Here is a 24,923-nt window from a genome sequence, read left to right on the forward strand (position 1 = left end):
AAAAGCACCACACAACAATAAAGAATAATCAATCCATGAAATACCTTACTTTATTTGTCAAAGACTTCAAATTTACTCTGTACAATTACTGTCGTCTTTATGCCAGGCATTCCTTCACAAAACACAGTAAATGTTATTTTTTAACACCTTGGTTGCAACCTCAAGTGAAATATACAAAGCACCCACTAAATTATCTTGTGCATTTTTCTTCCATATAATTATTTATCTTCGAACTGTGCTACCTGGTTGTGTATAAAGTAACTAGATTTGATTCTAAATAAAAGATCAATAGTTTGTATTTATAAGTTCCCACATTAAATTTGTGCCCTAAAGTTGCACAAGTTTAACTTTGAGACCAGAGAAAATGTTCCCCTTTCCAGACGTAAAATTCTTCAGGCTTTTGTAGTTTGAATGTCAACAAATTCACCTTTGATTTAGGCCCATTTGAAATAAATGTCTAACATTTCATGTTATACCTCTGTTTTAAGAGATGATGTATAGTTTATGTTCTATCGGCTATTTTTTCCAAAATGTTCACTCCTGTTGTCCAAGTTGTACTGGTACACACATGATAAATAGTGGAAAATGTTAACAGTCATGACAAAAGAACTAGTGATTTCACTCGCATAATAATCTGTAATTTGTAAATTGTACATTAATAAAGTATACATGTATGACTGGATTTATCAAAAGGGTGTTGAAGATGATTTCCAGTCAGTACTGTGCACTCTCGAGAGTTTGTTTACATTTTGTTTTGTTCCATGTAAGACATCACAAAATGTGAACATTTCGCAACTACTTAGAGGAAGTAAATTCAATGTTTCATTATAACTGCCATTTAGACACGAAGCTTTACGTTTCATTCTTTCTCATATCACTTGACGAAACAACTTCGCAGCGGTAAAAATCAATGAAACTGTTGGAAAAAGAACTTGAAAGGCCTCCAAGATAAAAAAAATTTAGGGTGCTGAGACTGTGCAGTGCAGACTGGAGATCATCTTTAAAATATGAAATGATACTTTCTTTTGCACCAAAGGAGCTACACACTTTGATTTCGTAACTCCTAATGGCCTAAAAATCACTCCAAGCTATGGAAAACAAGGAGTAGAGAAGAGCACAAGAGGAAGATAAGAGAGTGGACCAAAAAAAAAACATACTGACATTCCTTTGAATTTCTATCTCTTCTTATTTGGAGATATCTCTGACAAGAAAATCATCTACACCAGGGTAAAATTTCATTCACATCCTTTTCAAATATCCAGACATGTATTTAAAACAATGGAACCCCATTAATCTGGACACCAACGGGCCTCAAAAATCTTGCCGTATTAACAAGGTGGCCGTATTAAATGGTTCTTTAAATATTAAGAAAATGACTGATGGAGCATTTTTCTGACCAGAATAAAGTGGCCATAATAATGAGGTGGCTGCACTAATGGGGTGGCTTTAAGGTGGGGTTCCATTGTATAACATATTTAACTTTCAATTTTCTGGGTTGCTGCTTGCACAGGTAGGAAAGCAGTAATGGCAGACATGAAAAACCTTTTCCACATCATTGTCCCTCAAACTGTGGTAAATTAACTTTAGTTAATAAGTTACCACAGTAAGAGTTAAAATGTGGCTTGGTACATAGTTATTTATTTCTTGGACTTTCCATGGGTTTTTATGATCATCGAAATTGGCTCATAGGTCGACTGGGCTGTGATTGCAGTGCACCTGTATGCCGTTTCATGTTCTCCAGTTCTGACTTCAGATTCTTATGAAGCAACAGGAGATTTTCCTAAATGAAAGAATGCCAGCAAAAGGTAATTCAAGGGAAATAACAGAGTGAGTGAGTTAGGTAAAAGACTGACCGATGAAAAAGAGAATTAACATAGACCATGTATAAACAACTTTTAAACCATAAAGTTTTAAAATGTGTCTGTCCATAAGTCAGTCCATTAGTCAGTGTCGCTAGCAATTTTATTTTTTTTTAGTGTGAGATTGCATCAGTAAGACTGGCAAAAACCATTAGATGAATGTAGTGGAGAGAGTGAAAAACTGCTGGCCTGGAATCATGTCGTTTTTTAGCTCTGCCATGAACACTTACAGTAAGTAGCTACCATTTTGACTTTGGCATAAAGTTTACCACTTTAGAGACTGCCTGAACATTTGATTGACAGGTATGGCTCTTTCAGCCCATCCAGATTTCCTGTATGCTAGCTCACAGACTACTCAGAAATGGCTAATTGTCTTAGGCAGGCAGTTTGCCACTCTGTACCATTCTTCCCATGGTTTAAACTGTACTTTGCCACTGAAGTGCCTACAAAATTACCAGCTATGCATGCTATTTAGCTGTGAGTGTCACAAATTATACACAAGCAATCCATACAAAATTCTTTTAAAGTAGAACTGCAAAAAACACAATCATCAAAACTGACCTTTTCACTTGTCAGCATTGCAAACTCCTCCACATACTGGGCATTAACTTGTTGCTCTGTTTCGTATTCTTGTAACTCTCTCTCCAGTTCAAGCCTGCAATACAGGAAAGAAATATACTACAGTTGAGGATTCTGAATTGGATTTTAGTTTTTCTGTTACATATTGAGTGCATCAAGTCCACTTCTAAGTCTGTATTTGAGCCCAGTTGCCCATTAGGCTGGTGTTTATCTCTGATTTCCATTATAGCATGAAGTGACTAGGAATACTTCTACTCCCTCCTGCATGGCACACAACAGCTGTACTCCATCACAGGACTCCCCACAGAATTTAAATTGTTGGTACCCATTTAAAACATCTGGGTAGAGAGGCACTGTGAGAGTAAAGTGTCTTGCACAAGAACACAACATAATAATACCAGCTAGGGCTTGAGCCCAGACTGCTTGGTCTACAGTCCAGCATGTCAGAGTTTGTACTCTTTGAAGCTTTTAAAATTCCATGACTTTCCATGACCTTTACAAGTTTTCCATGAGCGAAGTTAAGCAGTTGTTCTCACAGTTTCAAAACAATCATTTAACATATTTTCCAGCGTAAAAAATGCTTAAGATGCGTGCTTTTTTTTTTTTTTTATCTTTTCGCCTTTTTATTATCAGAAAGCATATTGCTTTTCCATGACTTTCCATGACCTTCACTTAAATTCCATGACTTTCCAGGTTTTCCATGACCTGTATGAACCCTGCATGATAACACGCTTACCATTAGCAGGGGTTTCATTAAGGGTCAGGCACCGAGAAAACTGACCAGCTGTGAGGATGATTTTTGCCCGCCTGGTTTGACCATCTAGGGAAACGTTTTTCAGTTCAAAAAGTTTTGCCCACCTGTCAAAACCAGTTGTTCCCCCCCCCCCCCCCTGCTGGAAACGTCAATGAAACCCCTACATTAGGCCATTGCACTTCCCACAGACACAGCCAGAGGGGGGAGAGGGGAGGGGGGAGGGAAATCATTATTGTCAGAGGGTTGGTACTTTCAAGATTTGTGAACAAAGGAAAGTTTTAGTAGCTACTCTTGTGAGACCACTACAATGGCAAATAATGTAAGACTCTGAGATAAAAAAATCTTGTTGATATAAAATAAAAGAACCCAAACGTTCTTACTTCTTTTGCAGAATCACTGCCATTTCTGTTTGAACTTGGATGTAATCTTTGGCAAGCTGCAGAAAGTCAAAAAAAGTAAACAGTAAATAAATATTAAATAATAAAAAATTCACCATCTTTATTCATCTATCACAAGATGATCCATGTAACTCAAGATATCATTAAAGAAAACAGCCAAATGTTTTCCGTTCTTACATAACACAAATGAAGCTGATTTATCAACCACTGATTACCCCAGTCTTTTTTTTGTTCGTAACACTTCAATTCTTAGTTAATAATAATATTTGCCAAGGTAATTCCTAATAAACTAAAATAATTGTACAGCAACATGCCATTACACAAGTTTTGTACATTTTATTTCAATACCTTGATATGTTCATCATAAATTGCCTGTGACTCTGGAATTGAAGGGTTTGGTGCAATAGGCTGTGGAGAAACGAAATGAACTTTAATTAATATGTGACTTACATGATAAACATATGACATAAATCATAATAAATTATGTCAACTGAGGTGGAAAGAATGAACAGGATTCTCAGTTTATATCAACTTGCATACAAGAAAGAAAACCTGAAAAAATTTCAGGTTTGAACAGTCTCAGAATCCAGCATGACCTTTGCAATCTTATTGCAAACACTCTATCACTGAGCAATATCAAAACCTCTGGGAACTGGTCACTTCAACTTCTGTATTATTCCCGTGAAGTGGTGAAGTATGACTGACAAAAAATGTTCAACCCTTCTCTTCAATTTGATGTTTTGATCCTTGACACAGGTTAAAAACTCTTTGAAGACTACTGGGATCACCTTGGTGCCTGGCCTTACTGTACACCAAATTATTATATAAATATGTCTTAGCATAATATTATTATACTTGACCTGCAATACACATAAATTTATAGATTAACTTCTTATTAACTGAGAGTAAGGTCTTTATGGGAAAATCTCAAACTGCAAGACCAAGGTTTGAGATTTTCCTGTAAATATGGAATGCTCGAGGTTAATAAGTTGTGTATTATTAATATGGCTTTTTGCTTTGTTTTTGCAGGCCTGAAATTGGAATAGAATAATAGAATAATAGAATAAGCCAATCAGAAAGCATGTTATATCGGCTACAAACACAAGCCATTTTAACAGTTAACAAACACCACATTTCCATGCATAACCCAGCCTTAAGTTTGTTTTTTTGGCAGTACTTTTGTCTGTAATTCTATCTCTTACCTGCAAATGAGTTTCTAATGCTTGATAAATGCTAGTGAACAGTATGGGATCAACTACAGATTTAAGACAAAATAAATCTCATCAAAACATTTATGTCAAAAACAGGATGTTTCAAGAATTGAACAACTGTGAACAACTCTTCTAAGAGAAAACTAGATTTACTGTATGATAGATTCCTTCCTTTCTGTGGAAATCTATCAATCCATTATTAATGGTGGGAAACAGTGGAAAAGGCTTGCTAATACTTAAATATAGTGAGCCTTGTTCAATCACCTTGGGTCAAGGAAATGAACTCAAACTACACTGCAGGAGTGTCATTAACGGTCAGACACCAGGCAAAGTGACTGGCTGTGAGGATAATTTGGCCCGACTGGTTTGACCATCTAGAGGAAAATTTTCTTAAAAAGAATTCCAGTTCGAAAAATTCTGCCTGCTGGACAAGACCAGTTACCCTCCTGCTGAAACCATTAATGAAAGCTCTATGTACTGACCTTCTGGAAGACTGAAACAGTGGGTTTGTTAAAAATGAATATCTCAAACAAATCATTTGAACGGACCTAGCTCACCTCTCCTTGACAATGGACTTTCTCTCTCCCCACTGTACTTTCGTTCTGGAGATGACACTGATCTGTTCATGGGATAAGGTGGATGATGCACACGTGGGCCACTCACAGGCCAACTGGTCTTTCTATCAGGATAAGGGCTTGCTGCTCCTGAACTGGATTGACTGGAAAATCCAGAACCAGAACCCATAGTATGCGAACCTTGTGAAGGTGTAGAATGACCACTGGAGTTCACGTGTACCCTGTTGCTGTGGTCTGAAGGGTCAAGATCATTCTGAAGGGCCTGTCGCAACTCTTCAAGATCTAAGCCATCAGCCGGTGGCCTTTGAAATCCAGACACTGGGGTGTTCCTGGGTACTGAAGGAACACTGCTTGGTGTTGGCATTTGTATTGGACTAGAGGTGGAGGACACAGGGAAGTTGTAGGCAGAGACTGGAGGGTACATTGTATTTGGTTGGTAAACACCCTGCTGGCCATAATTTGGAATAGGGCTGGGAGATCTGTAGGGGGATGTTGCACCCCCTAGAAAACCAGAACCTGCCGCCTCAGAGTACACTGGAGGTTGCCCAGGTCCCAGAGATGGTGCTGTTGATATAAAGCCCCCAGCTGGGTAATAAGGTCTCTGCTGCATCCCTCCAGGTGGCTGGACATCTGTAGAATAATTTGGGTAGTATCCAGAGCTGATCATGGCAGGGCTGGATGAACGTGCAGGGTTCACTGGTTGTTGAAGGGACATTCTCGGGCTGGAAACCTTCACTTGACTCACTTCAGATGTTGGTGGAGGAGAGGTGGTCAGACTGGCATTTGAAGTCGGAGAAGGTGAGGCAGACACAATTTTGATTGGCTGGAAAGTTATACCTGGGGGTGGACCAGGTATGGGACTTATTGGTCGGAGAGCAGGAACTTTTCCTTGCTTTTGATTGGATGATGGAGACCCTCCTGAGTCAGATGGCTGCCGAAAGAACTGGGCTGTTGGACTCTTTTCATTGTCAACAGAGAATGTAATGGTTGGAGAGGCTGGACCTCTGGGACTCTCGTGTGCTTCATCCAATGACGGTTCATTTTCAAATTCCTCAGGCACTGGTGTTTCATCTTCTTCTTTATCTTCATCATCCACTTCATACGAACCTTCCTTGTCACTCTCACTGGATGGCTGGCTCTGCACTCCAATTACAGTGTCACTCAGTGTACTTCCCTGCGTGGACATCTCCTGACTGTGTGGATCCAGTTCTGGACTCAGTAGTGACATGCCCTCAGAGCTTTCAGTGCTTTCATCTGTACTGTTACTTGCTGAACCAACAGGAAACACAAGGCAAGTATCAGCACCTGGAAAGAACTAGAAGTAGAAAAAAAAAACATTAATTCCTTATGACTTTCAATGAAGATTATGAGGTAAACTCTTCCGTGAATTTTTATTTTCATAATACAATATTGTCACAAAATTCTACCTTATTTCATATCATTTTTGTAATTCCTTGGTACTTTGATTTATTTCATTTTACCGTAATTTTAATGTCACTTATTTAGCAGTATTAGTACTGAAAAGCCCCCATGGCTAGTGTTAATAAAATTTGTATTGTATTGTATTACTCAACGGGGAATAGCAAAAACTTATCCTGTACATGAACTAAAGGATTCACACACTAAACTCAATAATATGAAGCTCATCTTCTGGCTGCTAAGGATCACTAACAGTATTTAATTCCAAACAGTGTTACTTGTGAGTGTGATACTAATTTGTGACCTTTCGATTCTGAAGTCTTTCTCAGTAGTTTGTATGATGAGATAAGTGCAGCTGTCATTGAGATTGATTTCTCAGTTATGTTTACTAGTGTGCAAATACATGTATATTAGTGTAATTAAATAAGTGTATTTATTTGTGTATTATTGATTAGTGTATTTATTATACCTCAAATAGTGCTTCAATGCTTGTTGTGGAGGAAGAATACATGCACAGCATTTACTTTCTAGTGTGTGTGTGTGTGTGTGTGTGTGTGTGTGTGTGTGTGTGTGTGTGTGTGTGTGTGTGTGTGTGTAACGTGTCAACAAAGCTTTGTTATTTTGATGTTTGCTGCTGTTGTTTATCATGCTTATTGCTGCTAACTCAGTCCCCCCTACTTTCTTGATTGTGTGGACACTGCCATACCTGTGAGTTATGGCAATTGCTATGATTGGAAACTGACAAAAGATGATGCTGAAACATTGCATAGGCTAAAGAAATAAAGTCTGGGGGATAAGGGATTAACTGAAGTCAGAAACGTAAATCAATTTACCTGCACTAAATGCTGAAGTATATGAGCAATTCTTGTGAATGAAGGCCTCTTGGAGGGTTCCTTTGCCCAGCAGCTGCAAATGGAGTAAGAAACTAAACTTAACAAGGGTCCAATTTCCTTTGACTTAAAACTCTCAATGTCATGTGCTCTTGACAACTCTCATCCCCCCAGGGGGACTCCCATATAAAAAGGGCAAGGGCTGCTTGTCAGAAATTTTGAAACGAACCCCTAAGGGGTACGAAGATCCTGTTTTGTGGGCGTGGCTTGAAATTTTTTTCACCTCTAAGAGGTGCCACTTCTGAAACAACGCAGTAGCTGACAATGACTTTTTTTTGGCTCAATACCCTAAAAGGTACTGCAAAGGCTCCCACTGAGGACCTTTTGAGACAGAACAGCCTTACAGGTAACAAAACCTCTAAAAGTTACAATGAACACCCCATCCTTTTTATATGGGAGGCCTCCCTCCCTGGGCTTACATCTCTCCTTGTATTTGAACCTGCTCGCTTGTTGAGATCATTGAAGAAAACTCTCATGGAACTCTGAATATCCTACATGTACTCTCAGTGACTCTCACTCTCATTTGTCCCTTAAGGCCAGAAAAATACATCAATTTAAAGAAAACTCAAACATACATCGTAACTCTGCCAGTGAGATAGCTGATTTATCTGTATCCTCTAATAATGTATTATTCAATTAAATGAGATTCTAATTTGAGATTATATGAGTTAAGCACATATCAGTCTCGCACCTTGTCATCAAATCTTCAATTGGTTTTGGAATATCTCTTATTAAAGGAGGTCTTGTTCCTGGAAAGAAAGGGAATCTGTCATTGAACTTCTGATGTACTGTGGCAAGTACCAAAAAGCAGCCATTGAGGTATTTCACCATGTCCAGCATGTGTATAGAGCTGTCTTATTAAGCGTCGTGACTATTTCTTAAAATATATAATTTAGACGAGTGAGAAATGTCAGGGGATCATAACTATGTTTCAAAAACCTTATGCAAAGTACTTATCTATTGGCAAAGCAAAATTAAACAGTCAATTAGATTTTAGAATTCCTCGCAGTGATTAGTACTAAGGTATTGAAGACCATGTATCAGAGATTAACACATAGCTACTCAATTGTTACACATCAGGATCTACCAAACAATGAGAAATGAACCAAACATGAAATGTTTCACCCACCATTGTGAACAGCCCACATGATTCTGAATGCATTGAACCCTGACATGTCTTCATACGGCTTGCAGCGAGATATCATCTCCCAAAGAATTATACCAAAACTGGTGGAATAGAAAGTAATAAAATACTCCTCAATCACTTCATTTGCACACTTGAAGTATTGTTTGCTGGTTATTTCCACGTCTGTTTGACTTAAATTTGATCATAGATGTACATTTATTTTTGGTACATGTATCAAGCCATCCAATCCTACAGACAATCATCTCATCTTATGATATTATTGTACAGTAAGTTTTCTAAAGGGCCAAGTTGTCAGTTGTGTGGTACATTGTATGGTGTATTGCCGGTTTCATGTTCTGCTGCGGTCAATCACCTTGGGGGACCTCTCAGGAAACAGAAATGTACTTCAACAGGTTCAAAAGGTCATGGGTATATGTGTCGTAAAAGAAAGAAAAATTCCAATCCATTTTGCTTGTTTCTGTTTTTGGAGTTGTCATAATAAAATGTAATATAATCATAATTATTATGATTGATGGCAACCAAAAATCCAATGATTAGATAGGTTTTGAACTTCAGAGTCTGTGTGTTATTAAAAGGTGCAGAAAAAGTACTTCCATAATTAACATATTTTTTAAATAATATATAATTATGTACATGTATTACTAAATAATTACGCTTTTTCAACATACCTGAAAACATCACACTTCTCTGTGTAATTGTTGCCTAGGTACAAATTAAAACCATTACATTTCATGTCAGTAGTGTTTCCTGTACTAGTCAATACAGCACCACTAATGTTTTAGAAACTACTACCTTTAACTTAAACATATAACATAATTTCAGTAACACCCTTTTGGACCTGCATGTTCCTAAGGTTCAATACTAAATGTATTCTGTTCTACTGTATGACAGATGCCTGAAGTCCTCTTTCATTCCTACATGTAACATGTAAAAGAGAGTCTTGTCCGATTGTCCAGGGCTGAGGGATTCTACCTTCCACTTGCATGACAGGCAAGTGAAGTTTCTTGCGAAAAGTTTTCATTAAATTCAAATTAAAGAAATTCTGTAAGAGTGTGATTTTTTTTTGGGGGGGGGGGGTAGTGAGAGTGACTTACAGTATGGGCTAGAACATTATAGTTACAGCTTGTCGGACGGGCAATCTCAAAAATTGGTTTTCTTTGCACCATGAACATCATATTTCAGTCACCTTCAAAGACTTCAGGAGCCATCCATGCTGCACTTCCTTTGTTGTTTGTCATGTATGTTTTCATATCACAAGCTGTTCCAAAATCACAGATCTTTATAACAGTTCCACATCTTGTCAACAATAAGCTACAAGACGAAATCAGTTAACAAGGATTATGCACTTAAGTATATTCATTATCAAATAACTGTTGAATGATAATTGAATGAATGACTGATTGACAAATCACTGGCAATTAAATATTTTTGCCCAGTTTAATCAAACATATGTACATGTACCACAAGATAAAATATATAACTAAAGATAATTTATTTAATGTCAAATACAAAGGGAGTGACAATAAATGTGTTTGACAAGTTAAAAACTAGCTACATATAAAAAAAACGGAGAACTAAGGTAGGGTTGTCTGCCTCATGTTTAACACTGCAAGATTAGGGGCTCAGGATTTCTATAAGATAAAAGCTGTTGAGGCCAAAGGCTGAATCAACTGTCACTTCATACATGTAGAAATCAAGAGAAAATAAGCAAATTGTCTTTTTTAGTAGGATTCCGACTAACTTCACATTTTAGCAAAATCACATCATTGTCATTTGAAACTTGTAGTCTGTTTATGTGCTCACCGATTAATTGAACAGTTTTTGGGTTTGAAAGTCGCATAACACAGTTTCCTTTCATTAGTCTTGTTGGAAATTGAATTATCCCATAATTTTTTCTAAATCTTCCTTAGAGACCTCAGAGAAATGGCAAAACATTGCAATTTTGTTGATCACCTTGCCACTGTACACTAATGGCTAATAGTGTGCAAGGCTCAGCCAATCAGATTACAGCATCTACATTAATTAGTACGCCAGTAGAATTCTACTTAGTAGGCCAGTAGAATTCTACTTAGTATAATTCTGGCTCTCTAGTCTTGACAGCATGAAGCAACAGCAATTAATAACCCTTTACAATATTGTGAAGCGTGAAACAATTGTGCCTCTGATTACTGCCTATTTGTAACAGTGTCTAGGTGAGATCTCAAATCCATTACATTCAAGACAAACCTGTCATCTTTCTTGACTTACTTTGGAGGCTTGAGATCTCTGTGAATAATTCCTTTGGGTTTGACACCATGCAAGTATTCCACACCTCTTGCACACTGTAGAGCCCAGCTCATTACATGGGAAGCTGTGTAGATTGGTGCCGGTAGTGCTCTGTGTGTCCAGTGAAGTACTTTAACATAAAAGAGCAAGATAATTATTTTAAGATTTATCTCTTACAGGGACCTTTTTTAGCTTGGCCTATCTTAAAGGAGCTATGTCACCGTTTGCACATCTGGAAAAATTTAGCCAAGTAAATATTTCAAGTCCGTCATTTGCAATCTGTGTCACTCTTCTACATCATTAACCATACTGTCTTGTTCCTTCATGGTTTATTATCTCCTTATTTGCTGTTTTTCAGTCTTAGTAAACTACTGTTTTCAGGTTTATTTAAAGGTAACTCTACAACAAAATAACTCAAAATACCATAACAGAGCTCCTTTAATACTAAGATGCATGTTGATGTACTCACAGTTATAGAGAGAGCCTCCTTCTGCATACTCCATGACAAGACACACCTGAACGTGTAGTACAAAAGGACATGATTATATAATGTTATTCTAATATTATACTAGATCTATGAGGTGATAGTTGATGAGACCAATGGCCAAATCAACTACACCATCATAGAGATCCAGAGCAAATAGCCTTAGGATTGTTTTTAATTAGTAGAATTCTAAGTTCTGACGAGAAAATTTCCCCATTTTGTTTGACCACATCAAGCCACTGCATACTAATTACTAATAGTGTGTGATGATGGCTCAGCCAGTGACATTGCAACATTTGCACTAGATGATCATATACTAGTAGAATTCTACTACCTACACCTGTATCATAATAACACTAAATCCAGGATAAAGAGATTGTGGCACACAAGGCATAAGTGTGAAAATGGAACTTTAAATGCCAGTAAAGCAAGTTTGCATACCCATAGACTTAAACTTCAACTCATGTTAGGTTCATAGTACCACCAGATTAAATAAATTTACAAAAAAAAAAAAAATTAGGGTAAATGTTGTTCAGTCCCCACTATCCCCCAGTTCATAGTGTGGATAACCCTATCACTGATCCTGATCCAGATCACCCCAAAGGAACATACCCTTAGTCAAACTGTTTTTCTTTTTCTTCTTTCTAACTTTATTAATTACATTACATTACAACATGCCCTTAGTCAAACTTACTGGATCTTGTGTTGTACATGCACCATAAAGTTTGATGATGTTCTCATGGCTAATGCGAGACAACTGTTGTACCTATTGACAGGAGCTCCAGTTAATAAAATATATTTTAGTTAGTATAATGCGATTGCCTGGGTGAGGGTAGTCCTGAAAAAAAACATCTGTAGGCAACCGATGTTTAGACAACCACTGCAGTGAAAGTCATCTTCAGAGTCAAATGATGGTGTAAGTCAACAGTGTTATAAACCTGGTCCATTTAAACTATAACACCTGCTATAACTATGGCTGCAAGACTCATGTATAGTTCTTCAACAGTGATTGGTCAGTTCTAATAGTTTTCCATCTTCTGTTACAGTTATAGCTGTGAGATTTTTATCCTGGGAGTGCTGGGTTTTTCGAAGTGACGACACAAACATATCTGAAGATTCCCAAAGACATCTGAAAACTTCCGAAGCTGTCCAAAGTCTTCCGAAGATAGCGAGAGGATTATCATTAAGGACGGTGCCTACTTTTGTTAGTGCACACACGTTCTGCGCATCATGCAAGGCAGGTTTAAGCGCCACGCACGTGCTGGGGTTGACACTGATGCAATCAACTACACTACCAAGTACACAACTAAAATGAAAGCAAAGTTTTCCCACTGTGACCAAATCAAGTTTACTTAAACCAGGAACACCAGAATAGCAGCATATTGCTAACCACGAACTGTTAACGTCTTCCAGCTGAAAAACTAGCTGTTGTCTATCAAAAATTATACTGAAATCCAACTGTAAACATGTACCTACAGATGGCATAGTGCTCGTGCAAAACAAGTTTGAGATACACAAATGTTTTACTTACTGGGGAGGTGACAGGAAAATATGTAACAGGCACTGCAAAAGTTCTCAAAAAAGATCAATAACTTTAAAAAACGCCTGGCTACCCCTACATTTTATGTTATGAAATGGAAGTGGCAAGCCTATTCACCACGTGATTAGTTTTGTGAGCAATAGGTATTTAGACTGTATTTCAGCTGAACCAGAAGAAGGCTGTCAAAGAACCTAAAAGTGCCGTTGCAATGATTTTGTTATTAAAAACATTAAAAATGGTTTTTGTTACCATTTACCATGTAGTTTTAAGATCTTTATAAATGTGTTTGCTTTTCTGTATGTAAAGGCAAATTCTAAGGAAATCTGCGAAGAAATATCCCTTCCTTCTTTTTTCAGAAAAATGCTGATGTCAGCATTTTTGTTGAGATTTAAGGCTAATTATCTCGAAAAAATGCATGGCTACCCCAATTTTTCTTCAGGGATTCCAGTAGCCCTTGCAAAGATCTACTTTTTCCGCGTGGTCCTAACCTGGCGCAAAAACCTTTGTATTTAGTAGGCACCGTCCTTAAATACCTCTACGTATTCATTATTTTTATTAATTACACAAGGAGAGACAAATATTACCTCTACAATGAAAGCTTTCTTTTCTGCCTCAGTTTCAATGGTCTTGACAGCAACAACAAATTTTCTTCTCCATACTGCCTTTGAAACAACTCCAAATGCGCCCCTTCCAACCGTCTAGAAAGATAATATGCGTATAATTTTGCAACAGACAATAGAAAAACCATTCAAATCAATTATTTCCAGTTTCAAGGTAAAACAAGATAATATCGTATACTACATGAAAGATTACTGCTGTTGCATTTTCGTAAAATCAACTTAGGCAGTTGCAAAAACAAAGCCTAAAACAAACAAGGTGTGAATGAGAGTTAAACCCATGACGTCTGTGCTATTCATGCAGATCTCCACCAACTGTGCTATTAAAAGCCAAATGAGAGTTATCAATCAATTTGTGTACTTGTAAATTTACACTCATTGATGCTGCAGGAAAAAGGAAGTCCTTTTTATCCTCAATGTGTTCCTGTTAACTTGGCTCTGAAAGAAAACTTGCTGTTTCCCTTGGGGCCAGTCAAGTACTTTTTATAATATCTCTCAGACAGTACGTGTATGTACACCATGATTTATTAATTTCTCAGGGTGAAATCTAAGATATGCAGTTTATGCCCTTTTTCTTGCCTGTTACACTCATGATGACAAATATACATGTAATAACTGTGTTATTAACCTTGTTCTGTAAGTTCTTACTGTAAGATATGGATTCTTGTTGCTCCCATCTCCAATCAAGGGTCCATATTTTACCTTACATACAGTTCACCTCGATTAACAAGAGGAAAATACTGACAAGTAGACAATGAAAGAATAAGGTATGACAGGTATAGCTTGACAATTGTATTAATAAGCTTATTTTTTTTAGAAAAATTGTAGTAATTGTAGATTACAGTTTTATTAAAGCTTAGACTTTGGGAGCTTGGAATGGAAACAAAATAAAGAAAACAAAATCAAATCAAATCAAAACAAGTTTTCTTTATGAAAAATCTCATTCACAGGTATACTGTGAACTCTTCTTCTTCTTCTTCTTCTTAAACCTGATTGTAACACCTTTGATTCCACAACAGTTACGTTACTAAGCTTAGATCGTTACCTCTGTTATCTCAAGTTCAGTGCTATCGATTTCTTCCACGAATCCCGGCGGAGAATCCGGCTGCAAATCGTCTTCTTCGTCCATTTCCAAAGTTCTGGAACCTGTTTTCAACCTTGGAGCAAAGCCTTGCTATTCACCTCACTGTACCACGTTGGCTAAATCGTCCAGTTTTTTTTTCGGTGCTTTCGCTATGAAAAGTTGAAGTTGCAAGTTCACATTTTGGCAGATTTCCGCCACAAAGGGCTGAACCGAATATTGTTCGAAACGGCTTGAAAACAGTTCAGAATTTGTGATACTGGGTAACCCTTCACGATCTGCTGCACTGGGGTTTCAATATCCTTTTACACTCGCTATAAATGAACTGTGAAGTTTATCTTTTCACCAAACAGGAAGCCTTCGATCGTTCATGTGACCGCTGCCATGTTTGTTTTGTGGAAAGTGCAATACATATCCCATGGTTCAATAGAGGCTAAGCGCGCCAAATGAGCATGCTCTGAACGAGTTTTCAAACGAATTTTGACGGCTTCGAGGAAAACTATTTCTGTAGGATATTTTGGGTAAGTTTTAAAACAGATTTCTTTGGAAAAAAAATTGGAGCTTGAGTGTCTATTTTTATGAACTGAACGTTTTTTGGGCTTGATATGTTTTACAAGCGTGGTCTTAAATATTTGACACATCTGGCAACCGTCGAGGCTTCCATCTTGTTTTTATCGGTCGAGGCCTGTTAATTATATCATTTGTGGTAACCACATTAATTTTGTTTCGTATGTATTTTTCCCTAGTAGAGCTTTTCTAATGGCATCTCTGTTACTTACAGAGGTCTGTTTAAACGTAAATTTCCTTTGATTTCTACTTGTGTTAGCTTACATGTAAGCTAAAACTTGATTACAAGCTCTGGCTTCCCTGAAAGTCAATTTTCAGTTGGTTGAGGTTGGCCCAATAATGCCATGTGTATTTATTTTGTTCTTTTTTGTTTTTGTACAAAGTATTTTTGACTGGCATTTTTGATCACTAAATTTTCGTTGTTAAATATGGGTCTTCCTGTGAGAGTTAGATGCAAATCACACTGTTTTTCCTTTGTATCTCATTCTTTGTATTTCAGAGCAGTATTGTATCTTGTCTTTTATTTCTTTTGTATTAGGTCATCGGTGACCGTTACCTACTGAAGAAACAAAAAAATATTGCCCTTTTCATGGAAAAAAAACTCAAAGCAAAACACAAAGTTTTAGAGGTGGGCTGGGCGGGGTTGTGGATGTATGTGTCAAATTATGCAGGTTGCAATGAAAATATTGATGTTCTGGTAGCCATACCACTGCAAGGTAGCTGGAAGATTTTATTGGCCTATTTTTATCTACCAACTGTTTTTTATTTTCCCTTCAACAGGGTGTCATTTTTTGGGTTTGGGCCTTAATAGGGTGTCACTTTTCATGCCCTTCATCCTTAAATAGGGTCAGGGTTTAAGACTCTCCATGGCACACACCTATCTGAAATTTATGGAAGTACCCTCCCCCCCCCCCCCCCCTGGGCATGCATGGATTTATTGTGGACACATGCATAAGTTATACACTCAACATCTAACCTACTTCCAGGTTATGATTACAAAATGAGTCTTGCTGAAATCTGTGAAAATGCAAAAATGGCACGCGAGTATGCTCTCCTTGGCAACTACGACACATCACTAGTGTATTACCAGGGAGTTATACAACAAATACAGAAGCACATCCAGCAGTTGAAAGATGATGCCATCATGAAACAGGAATGGCACCAGGTGTGTAACAATAATTTTATTTGATTTACATGGAATTTTCAGCTGTCTCTTTCATTCCTCCAAATACTACTACTGTACAATACCACAGTACCACAATACCAAGTTTGTGGTATGTCCAGAGTTAAATTCTCTCAAGTGTTGACAAGAAGAAAGTAAAAAAAACTATCTCACATTTATTGTTTTATCCTTCAGGTACGTCAGTCGATTGTCAAAGAGTATGACCAAGTCAAAGAAATCAATCAAACCCTTGCAAATTTCAAGAAGGATACAGTACACTTTGGAGGGCCTCGGCGTTCACATGAAGAGGAACCTACAAGGGACCCAGACGTGTGGCCACCACCCACTCCAGTTGAGAGAGACAACAGGTATATGTTCTACAACTGTTAAACATAGAAATGCCATAAAATCATGATTATTTAATTTTACTTATAGCATCTTAAGTCATGTTTTGGGATGTACCAAGCTACTTAAAAATTGTAGGAAACCTGAAAAAAATGATTCACTGAGATTGCGAAATAGTAGCAAATTTAGGTCAGTTACAAATAGTAATAGTGACGTAATTTTTATGTACAGTTTGTAAAGGACTTCTCTAATGGGTCGCAAAGACCCTAGACCCTGTCATTTAACATCTTTATACCTGCTCTCGTGACTTTAAACTGTAGGCCCTCCAAGCCTGCTCCTCGCCCGGTTGTCAGAAAGAACGATGATTATACCCCATCAGTGGGCCGCCCATCAGCAGCACCTAATAAACGTCCTGATCGTGACCGAGGTGGGGATAAGGGTGGACGCAAGCCTGCTGGTGGTCCCAGCAACAAGCCTTCTCGTGATGCCAGGTCGGCGGACAGAGGACGTGGCCAGCCAAAGGGAGACAGAGATAAAGGAGGAGTCAAAAAAGAACAAAAAGTAAGTGATTTGTCTGTGTGGCATTGAGGGGCTGAATGATAGTGATTACAACTGGTTTCTGGGGAAATCTGATCAAGAGGGTAGTTGTGATTGAATCTTATCTTCTTATTGGTGAGAAACATTACTCCAAGTCATTTCATGCTGCAGCAAACAGGGTTAATTTTAAGCACTAATGAGCCATCAGATTTTTCCCTCAATTTAAGCAATCTGGAAATGTCGTAGTGATTGGACCACTCTATAATGTGTCAATCTGTTTTTTTTTTTTTTTCAAACTTGGTTGAACACAAAAATATTGTTGTGCAGTTTATCGATCAGCTTTTAGTATGAACAGAGCCTTGTTTGAAGTTCACAGCTATCTAGGGTAAACATATATCTACTTGTAGGACAACTTTTTTCACCATTTCCCACAGGATGATGGTAAAGGCGACAGTAAAGGTGACGGTGATGGTGACGGTGAGAAGAGATTTGATGGAAGTGGTTATGATAAAGATCTAGTTGAAGCTTTGGAAAGAGATATTTTGCAGAAAAATCCAAATGTTCACTGGTAAGTATATATTCAAAAGAAAATTCATTTGGATTTGGACCCAGATATCTAAAGTAATTGTCATTAAAACTTTCTCGATTGAAGTCAGTCTTTACAAGATATTTCAATCTTTGACTATTTGTTTTTGGACTACTAATGAAATATGAAAATGTCAGAGGCAAGAAGTACAGGGTTAAAACTTGGCAGTCGCACGGTCGCCAGTGGCGATTAAAAAGAGCCCAGGGCCACTAAGAATTGAGATTTGATCGCCCGAAGGGCGACTACGATTTGAGAAGTACGCAAAGGATAACAATAAAGATGAAATAAAATGCTCTTTCCTTGGAGGACCTTTCTTTTCTTTCTGTTCTTTCCTGAACTCTAAGTTCATCAATCTGTAGTAAAAGTTAGTTCTAAATTGCAAAATTTAAAGCCGTTCGTGATCGAGTTTTTAGATCACTCCAATATGTAGACGCCATTTTGATTTTATTGACATGTGACTCCAGACTTACCCAGAGGTCTGTGCGGTACATTTGGAAACATGAATATCGGCAAACTGCTCGAGTTTGGAATACAAAATGTGGAAATACCTCTCTGGATGTGAACAGCCGCCGCCGAAAAAAGCCAAAAGCAAGGACGATGTTCTGGAGAGTAACCAACTGTTCGAGAAAATTTGAGGGCCACTTCATTTTGGCCTGGGCTACTAAGAGTTCAGGGATACTGGCCCGAGTGGCGACCAAGCACTGAAGTTAATTTTTAGCCCTGGAAGTAGTGTGAATACATGTAGTTATGCTTGATTTCAGTAACTTTAATAGCCATCAAATCTCTCTATAATTCTATGTTACACAGAGAATTATAGAAGTTCTTATGTATTGACCAAGGTGGATGTTCTTTCTGGGACCAGGTTTGCTAGATGATGAAATGTCCTTGCAAATAATTATTATCAAGTTTTGTTTTTGTTTTGCTATGGTGCATTTGTTATGGAAGTGCAACTTAGCCTGAAGAGGTAAAACCATTTTATTAAAAAGAATTTCTAATAAATTATTTTGTTCCCTGATGTATTGTAGGAGTGACATTGCTGGCTTAGGTGAAGCTAAGAAACTCCTGGAGGAGGCTGTGGTGCTTCCACTCCTTATGCCAGACTATTTCACTGGCATCCGCCGCCCATGGAAGGTAATTTTGTGCATATGTTGCTGACCAATGCTAAAATATGACTCTGTTGCACTGACAACCTGCAAAGTCAGACTGATTAACTAATTTTCAAAATTGTGAAAATGCTGTTGTTGTTGTTGTTTTATAGTGGTCAATGCGCTTAGCTACACCTAGCTAGTTCACAGGCATGCCACTTTAAATGAAGGAAACAAATATATCTACTAAACATAATAGGCTTAAAAATCCCAACTGGCCAGAGGCAGACCAGTTGGCTGTTTACAAGCATGACCAAGGAGTTGAACTAGGGTCTACTGAGAAACAACTCCAGCTAAGTGGTCAGAGTGGGACTTGAACCTGTGACCTCTGGATTTCAAGTCTGGCACCCTAACCACTCAGCCACACTGCCTCCTCCAGAAGACTTAGGAGCTGAAGGAAACTTGATGTTATTTAGTTTCTTTTGCTTACTAGTTTTGTAAGTATTTGAAATGTTGTTATAAAAGAGAATAAAAACTACTAAATGTCCAAAAAGAGCTGAAGAAAACTACTTCCAAATGGGGGATATGTGTGAGAAAAAGAGCTGTGTTGGTAGCAGCAATTACAAGAATCCTGTATTACGTTATGGCTGTTACCTGGTAAGGCATAAGGTGTGATACAGGGCTTATACTTGTCCTTGCTGTAGAATCAAAAATAGCTAGCCACAGAATAATTTTCTTTCACAAGTCAGAACATGAAGCATTATCAAAAGAAAGAGATAATAGCCCTTTTCACAGTTATCCTTTCTCATTGGCATCAAAATTTAATCTAGCATGTGTGTGAAGCAATTTCGTGCTATTTTGTAGTTTCAGCCCAAAATTGCCTCCCATCCACATCTGACTACACTGTAATGTAAATGAGAAAAAGCAACAGCGAAAAGGGCCATTAAAGCCTGTGTCTTCTGTACATAGCATCTATGCCAGTTGTATGATTACTTTGTGTGTTGTACTTAGGGTGTTTGTATGGTGGGACCTCCTGGAACTGGCAAAACAATGTTGGCCAAAGCTGTAGCTACTGAGTGTGGCACTACATTCTTCAATGTTACTTCATCAACTTTGACTTCAAAGTACCGCGGAGAGTCAGAGAAACTTGTCAGACTGCTTTTTGAGATGGTAATTTTTTTTAAGTTAACTGTTTTCTTACTTTGTTAGTAACTATTGTCTATGTAAGATTTTGCCCTGTAGGTAAATCAAAGATTACCTGATTTATGTTGGAAGGACCAGGACCGCATACAATCTGTTGTCTATCTCAGAAGTAAACACCTCTTGTGCTTGTACTTAGTCAAGGCCAAAGAGTTGAAGAAATACATATAACATAGAACTTTGTTGGGAATATAATCATTTCTCTCTATTAACTATGGTTTCCTGTGCAATACTATTTACAAATTTTAGTAATCTGTCAGAGTTAAATCATAAAACTCCATGAATCAAATCGTGATAAGTGACATTATTGGCTATGTTGATTTTTAACAGGCACGATTCTACGCCCCAAGTACAATTTTTATCGACGAGATCGACTCAATCTGTAGCAAGCGAGGTTCAGACAGCGAGCATGAAGCCAGTAGACGAGTCAAATCTGAGCTGCTTATTCAAATGGATGGTGAGTTGATTAACAGGCCAGTTAGGGCAGTTATTCTGCTTCCCTCATCAAGTTCCAGTCCAAAAGCGCTCCAAATTACTGATCTCCTTGTCTCATCAGTCAGTGTTATCATGATACGTAGCAGCCAAAAAGCCTCATTCTATTCCACCAGTTAAGGGTTGCTTCTTTCTGGATTTGCGCGTGATTTTAGCTCAATCGGTGTAACATCACTGGAAGAACTGTTCCTACCCACTAAGGTCAAATTGCACTATTTCATTTCACTATTGTAGATAAATACAATGGGATAAAAAAATACCCATTTCTGTCAAACCGATTTCTTGTCACCAAAAACATAGTTTATAGAGGGAAATGGTTATGAAGCCCAGCAAACATCAAAGGAGCAAGCAAAGATGCCAAGATTTATGTTGGAAGGTCCTCGACCCTGCACAATTTTTTGTTTGCACTTAAACACTATGCATGAATTACATAACCGACACGTTTCTATTGGTTAGTTCCTCAGTAGTGAGTAAACAACTGTTGTGTTTTGTGCACGGTCAAGGCCAAAAAAGAAATGAAAACATACAACAAAGAAATTTGTCGGGTTTCATAACCATCCCACTCTATTAACTATACCAAAAAGTAAAAAAAAGATGCCTTTTCTGTGGCTCGTTTGTGCGTGCGTTTTTCTTGGGCTTGCGTCGCCCCAGTGAAAGCGTTCGCTTCCCGTAGACACGAGTGCATTGTACGTGCAAGACCAGGCTTTAACTGATTATGTTCAGGCACCGAGCACTAACTAACTGTCGTGGATGTCTCGTTACCCAGGTGTGGGCGGCCAGGTGGAGGGAGGTCCGCAGCTTGTCATGGTTCTAGCGGCTACTAACTTCCCTTGGGATCTGGATGAAGCTCTAAGGAGGAGACTGGAGAAGAGAGTCTACATACCGCTACCTGAAAGTATGTGGCAGCGATTCAAGTTTTTTTCCCACCCTGTCCGAATCCTGGGAATTGAAAAATTGGGGCCTAATGTGTTTTTTTCCTCTAACTTTTATCCCGGGGAAAGCGTGTAGCTGTAGGACCAATAGTTTTGGATAACTTTCAGCTCGTCCGTCGAAACTTCTGATCACAGAGTAAAGAACTATTTGACCTATTCGGAGAGGCCTAAATTACCGACATAAAATAAATCTCGTCCTAGAAAATGTTTCTTTCTGTTTTCAGCGAGTGGGAGCGAATATGCGCAAGTTACCATAAAGGGTTGGGATTTCAAAACACTGGACGATTGAAACGAATTGCAATAGTTACAACATCGTGTAAGCGTGGTTTAAATCAGCTTCGTAGAAAGTTGCGTCTTTTATGTTTGTGTGTTACATTCATTTGGACTATCGCTTGTGACAAATTTTCGTTTCGTTTTAGCTGTCGGGCGCCTGGAACTACTGAAGATCAACCTACGCGGGGTCAACATGGCTGAAGATGTGATTCTGGAGGAGATTGCTAAAAACATGGATGGCTACAGTGGTGCTGATATTACAAATGTTTGCAGGTTGGTTTGTGTTAAGTAGAAATGCTATTCACCGCAGTTAATTGGACACTAGCGGCGTGAAATTTCTTGTGTGATCCACTTATCGAGAGGCTTCAATTTGAATGTCATAGGCCGAGGAGAAGAATTAGAGGCTTATTTCTCTGACTCGCTAGTCAAAAATCCTGCTCCCGCTTATATGCCTGAAACGCTCAATAAAAATCACCCATTGTTTCCATTGCACATATATCTACTGCGTAACTTGTACTCATCGATCAATCGACCGATCAATCAATCAATCAATCAATCAATTAATCCTTAATTTGTTAACGCAGGTTATGTCTGAAAAATGATGATACATACAGTTATAATATAACTATAACTATATAAGGCTGCAACGGCTGATGTGGACCTAATAAATGGATTCATATAAGCTCAGGGCTATTGTATAATTGGGATTTTGCGGTTTTCAGCAAGCGTAAGCTATTCCAATCAGGTTTTTCTCCTAATTTTTCATGTGTTTTTTTTTTTAGGGACGCTTCCATGATGGCAATGAGGCGTCGCATTCGCGGCTTGACACCAGAACAAATCAAGAATTTACCAAAAGAGGAGTTAGATTTGCCAGTCAACATGGAGGACTTTGGTCTTGCTCTAAACAAAGTCTCCAAGTCTGTTTCTGATGCAGATATCAAGAAATACGAAGAATGGATGAAGGAGTTCGGTGCGACATAAGGCTACTCGACACTCATCTCCGTGTCAACTAACCGACGGCCAGGGGGGCGGATGGTACCTCGGGGTTGTAGAATCAATTGGGCATGTCCCCCAAATGTTTCAATTTGAGAGTTCGCACCTTATTCAAAACTGATACACCGCAAATACTAGCAAAACTACAATGAGGTAGCTGTCCAGAGTGTTTCCCTTCATTTCTGCTCCAATTTTCACAATTTATTTCATTTGTTTTATTTTTTGCTTCTTCAAAAGAGGGGGGCTCGCCACCCAATCCACTCCCCCTCTCTTAATCCGCCCCTGACCGTCTGAATGTTCTTACGAGCGGCCAATGTAAACGGTCGGTGGTCGTATTGTGAGAGTGAGGTACGAATCAAGATTAACTTTCTCTTGCAAATATAAGTTAAATATTGTTCCTGGTTTTGTCGATTTGTGTGATAAACGAGTTGTACACAGTGAGTTATTGAGACAGAAGGTTCTCCATTGATAAAAGATGAAGCACTAAAATAGAAAGAACGTCGCTTTTGCCTTTTTCACTTCTTTTTGCGATTAAATAAGGTGATGGGTTTATTCTCTGCAGTTCTGACTGAAAAAATGACTGACGGACAAATTTAACATAAATTTTAAAATTGAACTGCAGTATAAATTGATGTGAGAGGCGCGGTGGCCTCATGGTTAGTGCGCTCGTCTCCGGATCGAGCGGTCCGGGTTCGAGCCCTGGCCGGGGACATTGTGTTGTGTTCTTGGGCAAGACACTTTACTCTCACAGTGCCTCTCTCCACCCAGGTGTATAAATGGGTACCGGCGAATTTAATGCTGGGGGTATTCCTGCGATGGACTAGCATCCCATCCAGGGGGTAGTAGAAATACTCCTAGTCGCTTCTTGCTACAGAAACCGGGATAAGCTCCGGCCTGATGGGCCACTTGGCTCGCATGCAGACTTTACCTTTACCTATCGTAAACAAACTCCGTGCGACTAATTCGAGTATTTCCCCTGATGAATAAAGTAGACTTATGGATCTTGCCTCGAACGTTCTCTTGCGCTCCTGCATTCGTTTCTTGTGGACTCCTTTCTTCTTTTCGCCATACAGTAATGTCTACTCGCCTGTGCCCTGCCATACGTCTTCTAGTACGTTTCTCCTTTCGTTCCTGTGCTGCCTACCACAATGCCTGTGGATCCTCCCTATGCGTTCTGGCTCCCACGTGAGTTAGCTTTGTGATCCCTGTGCCTTCTGTGTCGCGTTTTCTAGCGGTCATACTCTTGTTTCATTTTTTTCATTTTTCATTTTATTTATTTATTCCATTCTAAAATTACAAAGATAAATAAAGTAGACAAGTAAGAGGAGAAATGGAAAAGGGCAAAAATATAGCAAGCTAGTTAGATGCCCTTGTTTAATTGACTAATAATTTTCCCATGGTATTTGCTCTCGTTCAGACATGACTTCTAGTTTTGTTGCCCTCTTTATTCAAGTTATTCTGTGACAATTTTCTTTGATTTGTTTCATGCCTTTCCTGTCCTTCTAACCCGAGATTTCCCATTGTGCTTTTCATTTTGATATATGATAGTAAGGACTCAACTGCTTCCATAAGGTGACCGTGATCACCACATAATTGCTGCGGAGCGAGCGTAGCGAGCGAGCAGCAACATAATCAGGATTTAAGAAGAATATATAGAAGGGGGTACGAATTCTCGAATTCATCACTTTTTACCAGAATGCATTGCAGTTAACCACACTGCACTGCGCCACTTTTACTGGAGTGCATTGCGCCACGAACACGAGGATGTCATACTCGTCGAGCCGTCGTCCTTTTTCGCGTGGATTTCACTGAGAAAGTTTGCTCTGATTTACCTGTAAAGCGATGTGAAGGAGATCGTGCTTGACTTTCACAACTCTTGCTATGCAGTATGTGAAAGTTTGTAAATCTGGACGATTAATTGTGACATCTTAA

At 38.5% G+C, this 24,923-nt stretch overlaps 2 protein-coding genes across 4 annotated transcripts; one reads left to right on the top strand and one right to left on the bottom strand.

The window, feature by feature from the left end:
• Positions 1-20: 20 nt before the first annotated feature.
• On the bottom strand, positions 21-15,203 carry LOC145481631 (uncharacterized). 2 transcript variants are annotated; one of them, XM_081460144.1, is made up of 16 exons: positions 14,784-15,203; positions 13,706-13,819; positions 12,276-12,347; positions 11,567-11,612; positions 11,080-11,227; positions 10,019-10,143; positions 9,501-9,534; positions 8,815-8,912; positions 8,377-8,434; positions 7,629-7,701; positions 5,350-6,691; positions 4,793-4,845; positions 3,939-3,998; positions 3,573-3,628; positions 2,421-2,514; positions 21-1,780 (listed from the first exon to the last, which is right to left on the bottom strand). In XM_081460144.1, exons 1-16 carry the CDS (start codon positions 14,865-14,867, stop codon positions 1,670-1,672), a joined length of 2,568 nt encoding a protein of 855 aa, XP_081316270.1. In that variant the 5' UTR covers positions 14,868-15,203; the 3' UTR covers positions 21-1,669. The 2 variants fall into 2 exon arrangements, with proteins under 2 accessions (XP_081316270.1, XP_081316271.1); XM_081460145.1 differs by having other exon boundaries at positions 5,359-6,691; positions 14,784-15,202.
• A 64-nt stretch (positions 15,204-15,267) lies between these two features.
• Positions 15,268-24,690, top strand: LOC145481633 (katanin p60 ATPase-containing subunit A-like 1). 2 transcript variants are annotated; one of them, XM_081460148.1, is made up of 11 exons: positions 15,268-15,340; positions 16,373-16,551; positions 16,744-16,916; positions 17,214-17,454; positions 17,865-17,998; positions 19,042-19,147; positions 20,113-20,271; positions 20,632-20,758; positions 21,560-21,688; positions 22,145-22,271; positions 22,781-24,690. In XM_081460148.1, the coding sequence occupies exons 2-11, from the start codon at positions 16,387-16,389 to the stop codon at positions 22,977-22,979; spliced, it is 1,560 nt and encodes a 519-aa protein (XP_081316274.1). In that variant the 5' UTR covers positions 15,268-15,340; positions 16,373-16,386; the 3' UTR covers positions 22,980-24,690. The 2 variants fall into 2 exon arrangements, with proteins under 2 accessions (XP_081316274.1, XP_081316275.1); XM_081460149.1 differs by lacking the exon at positions 15,268-15,340 and having other exon boundaries at positions 16,305-16,551.
• Positions 24,691-24,923: the final 233 nt, after the last annotated feature.

The sequence above is a fragment of the Orbicella franksi genome, chromosome 3 (genome assembly GCF_964199315.1).
Source record: "Orbicella franksi chromosome 3, jaOrbFran1.1, whole genome shotgun sequence".
Taxonomy (NCBI): domain Eukaryota; kingdom Metazoa; phylum Cnidaria; class Anthozoa; order Scleractinia; family Merulinidae; genus Orbicella; species Orbicella franksi.

Bases quoted from the DNA above. Each gene is read 5' to 3' on its own strand.
- LOC145481631 (XM_081460144.1), bottom strand. From the start codon at position 14,867: ATGGACGAAGAAGACGATTTGCAGCCGGATTCTCCGCCGGGATTCGTG. The intron at 8,913-9,500 runs GTATGTTGAAAA...CTATTCCACCAG, and splicing joins GAGAAGTGTGATGTTTTCAG to TTTTGGTATAATTCTTTGGG. The intron at 3,629-3,938 runs GTATTGAAATAA...GACTTTCTGCAG, and splicing joins TTTATGATGAACATATCAAG to CTTGCCAAAGATTACATCCA.
- LOC145481633 (XM_081460148.1), top strand. From the start codon at position 16,387: ATGAGTCTTGCTGAAATCTGTGAAAATGCAAAAATGGCACGCGAGTAT. The intron at 16,552-16,743 runs GTGTGTAACAAT...TTTATCCTTCAG, and splicing joins TGAAACAGGAATGGCACCAG to GTACGTCAGTCGATTGTCAA. The intron at 20,272-20,631 runs GTAATTTTTTTT...GATTTTTAACAG, and splicing joins TCAGACTGCTTTTTGAGATG to GCACGATTCTACGCCCCAAG.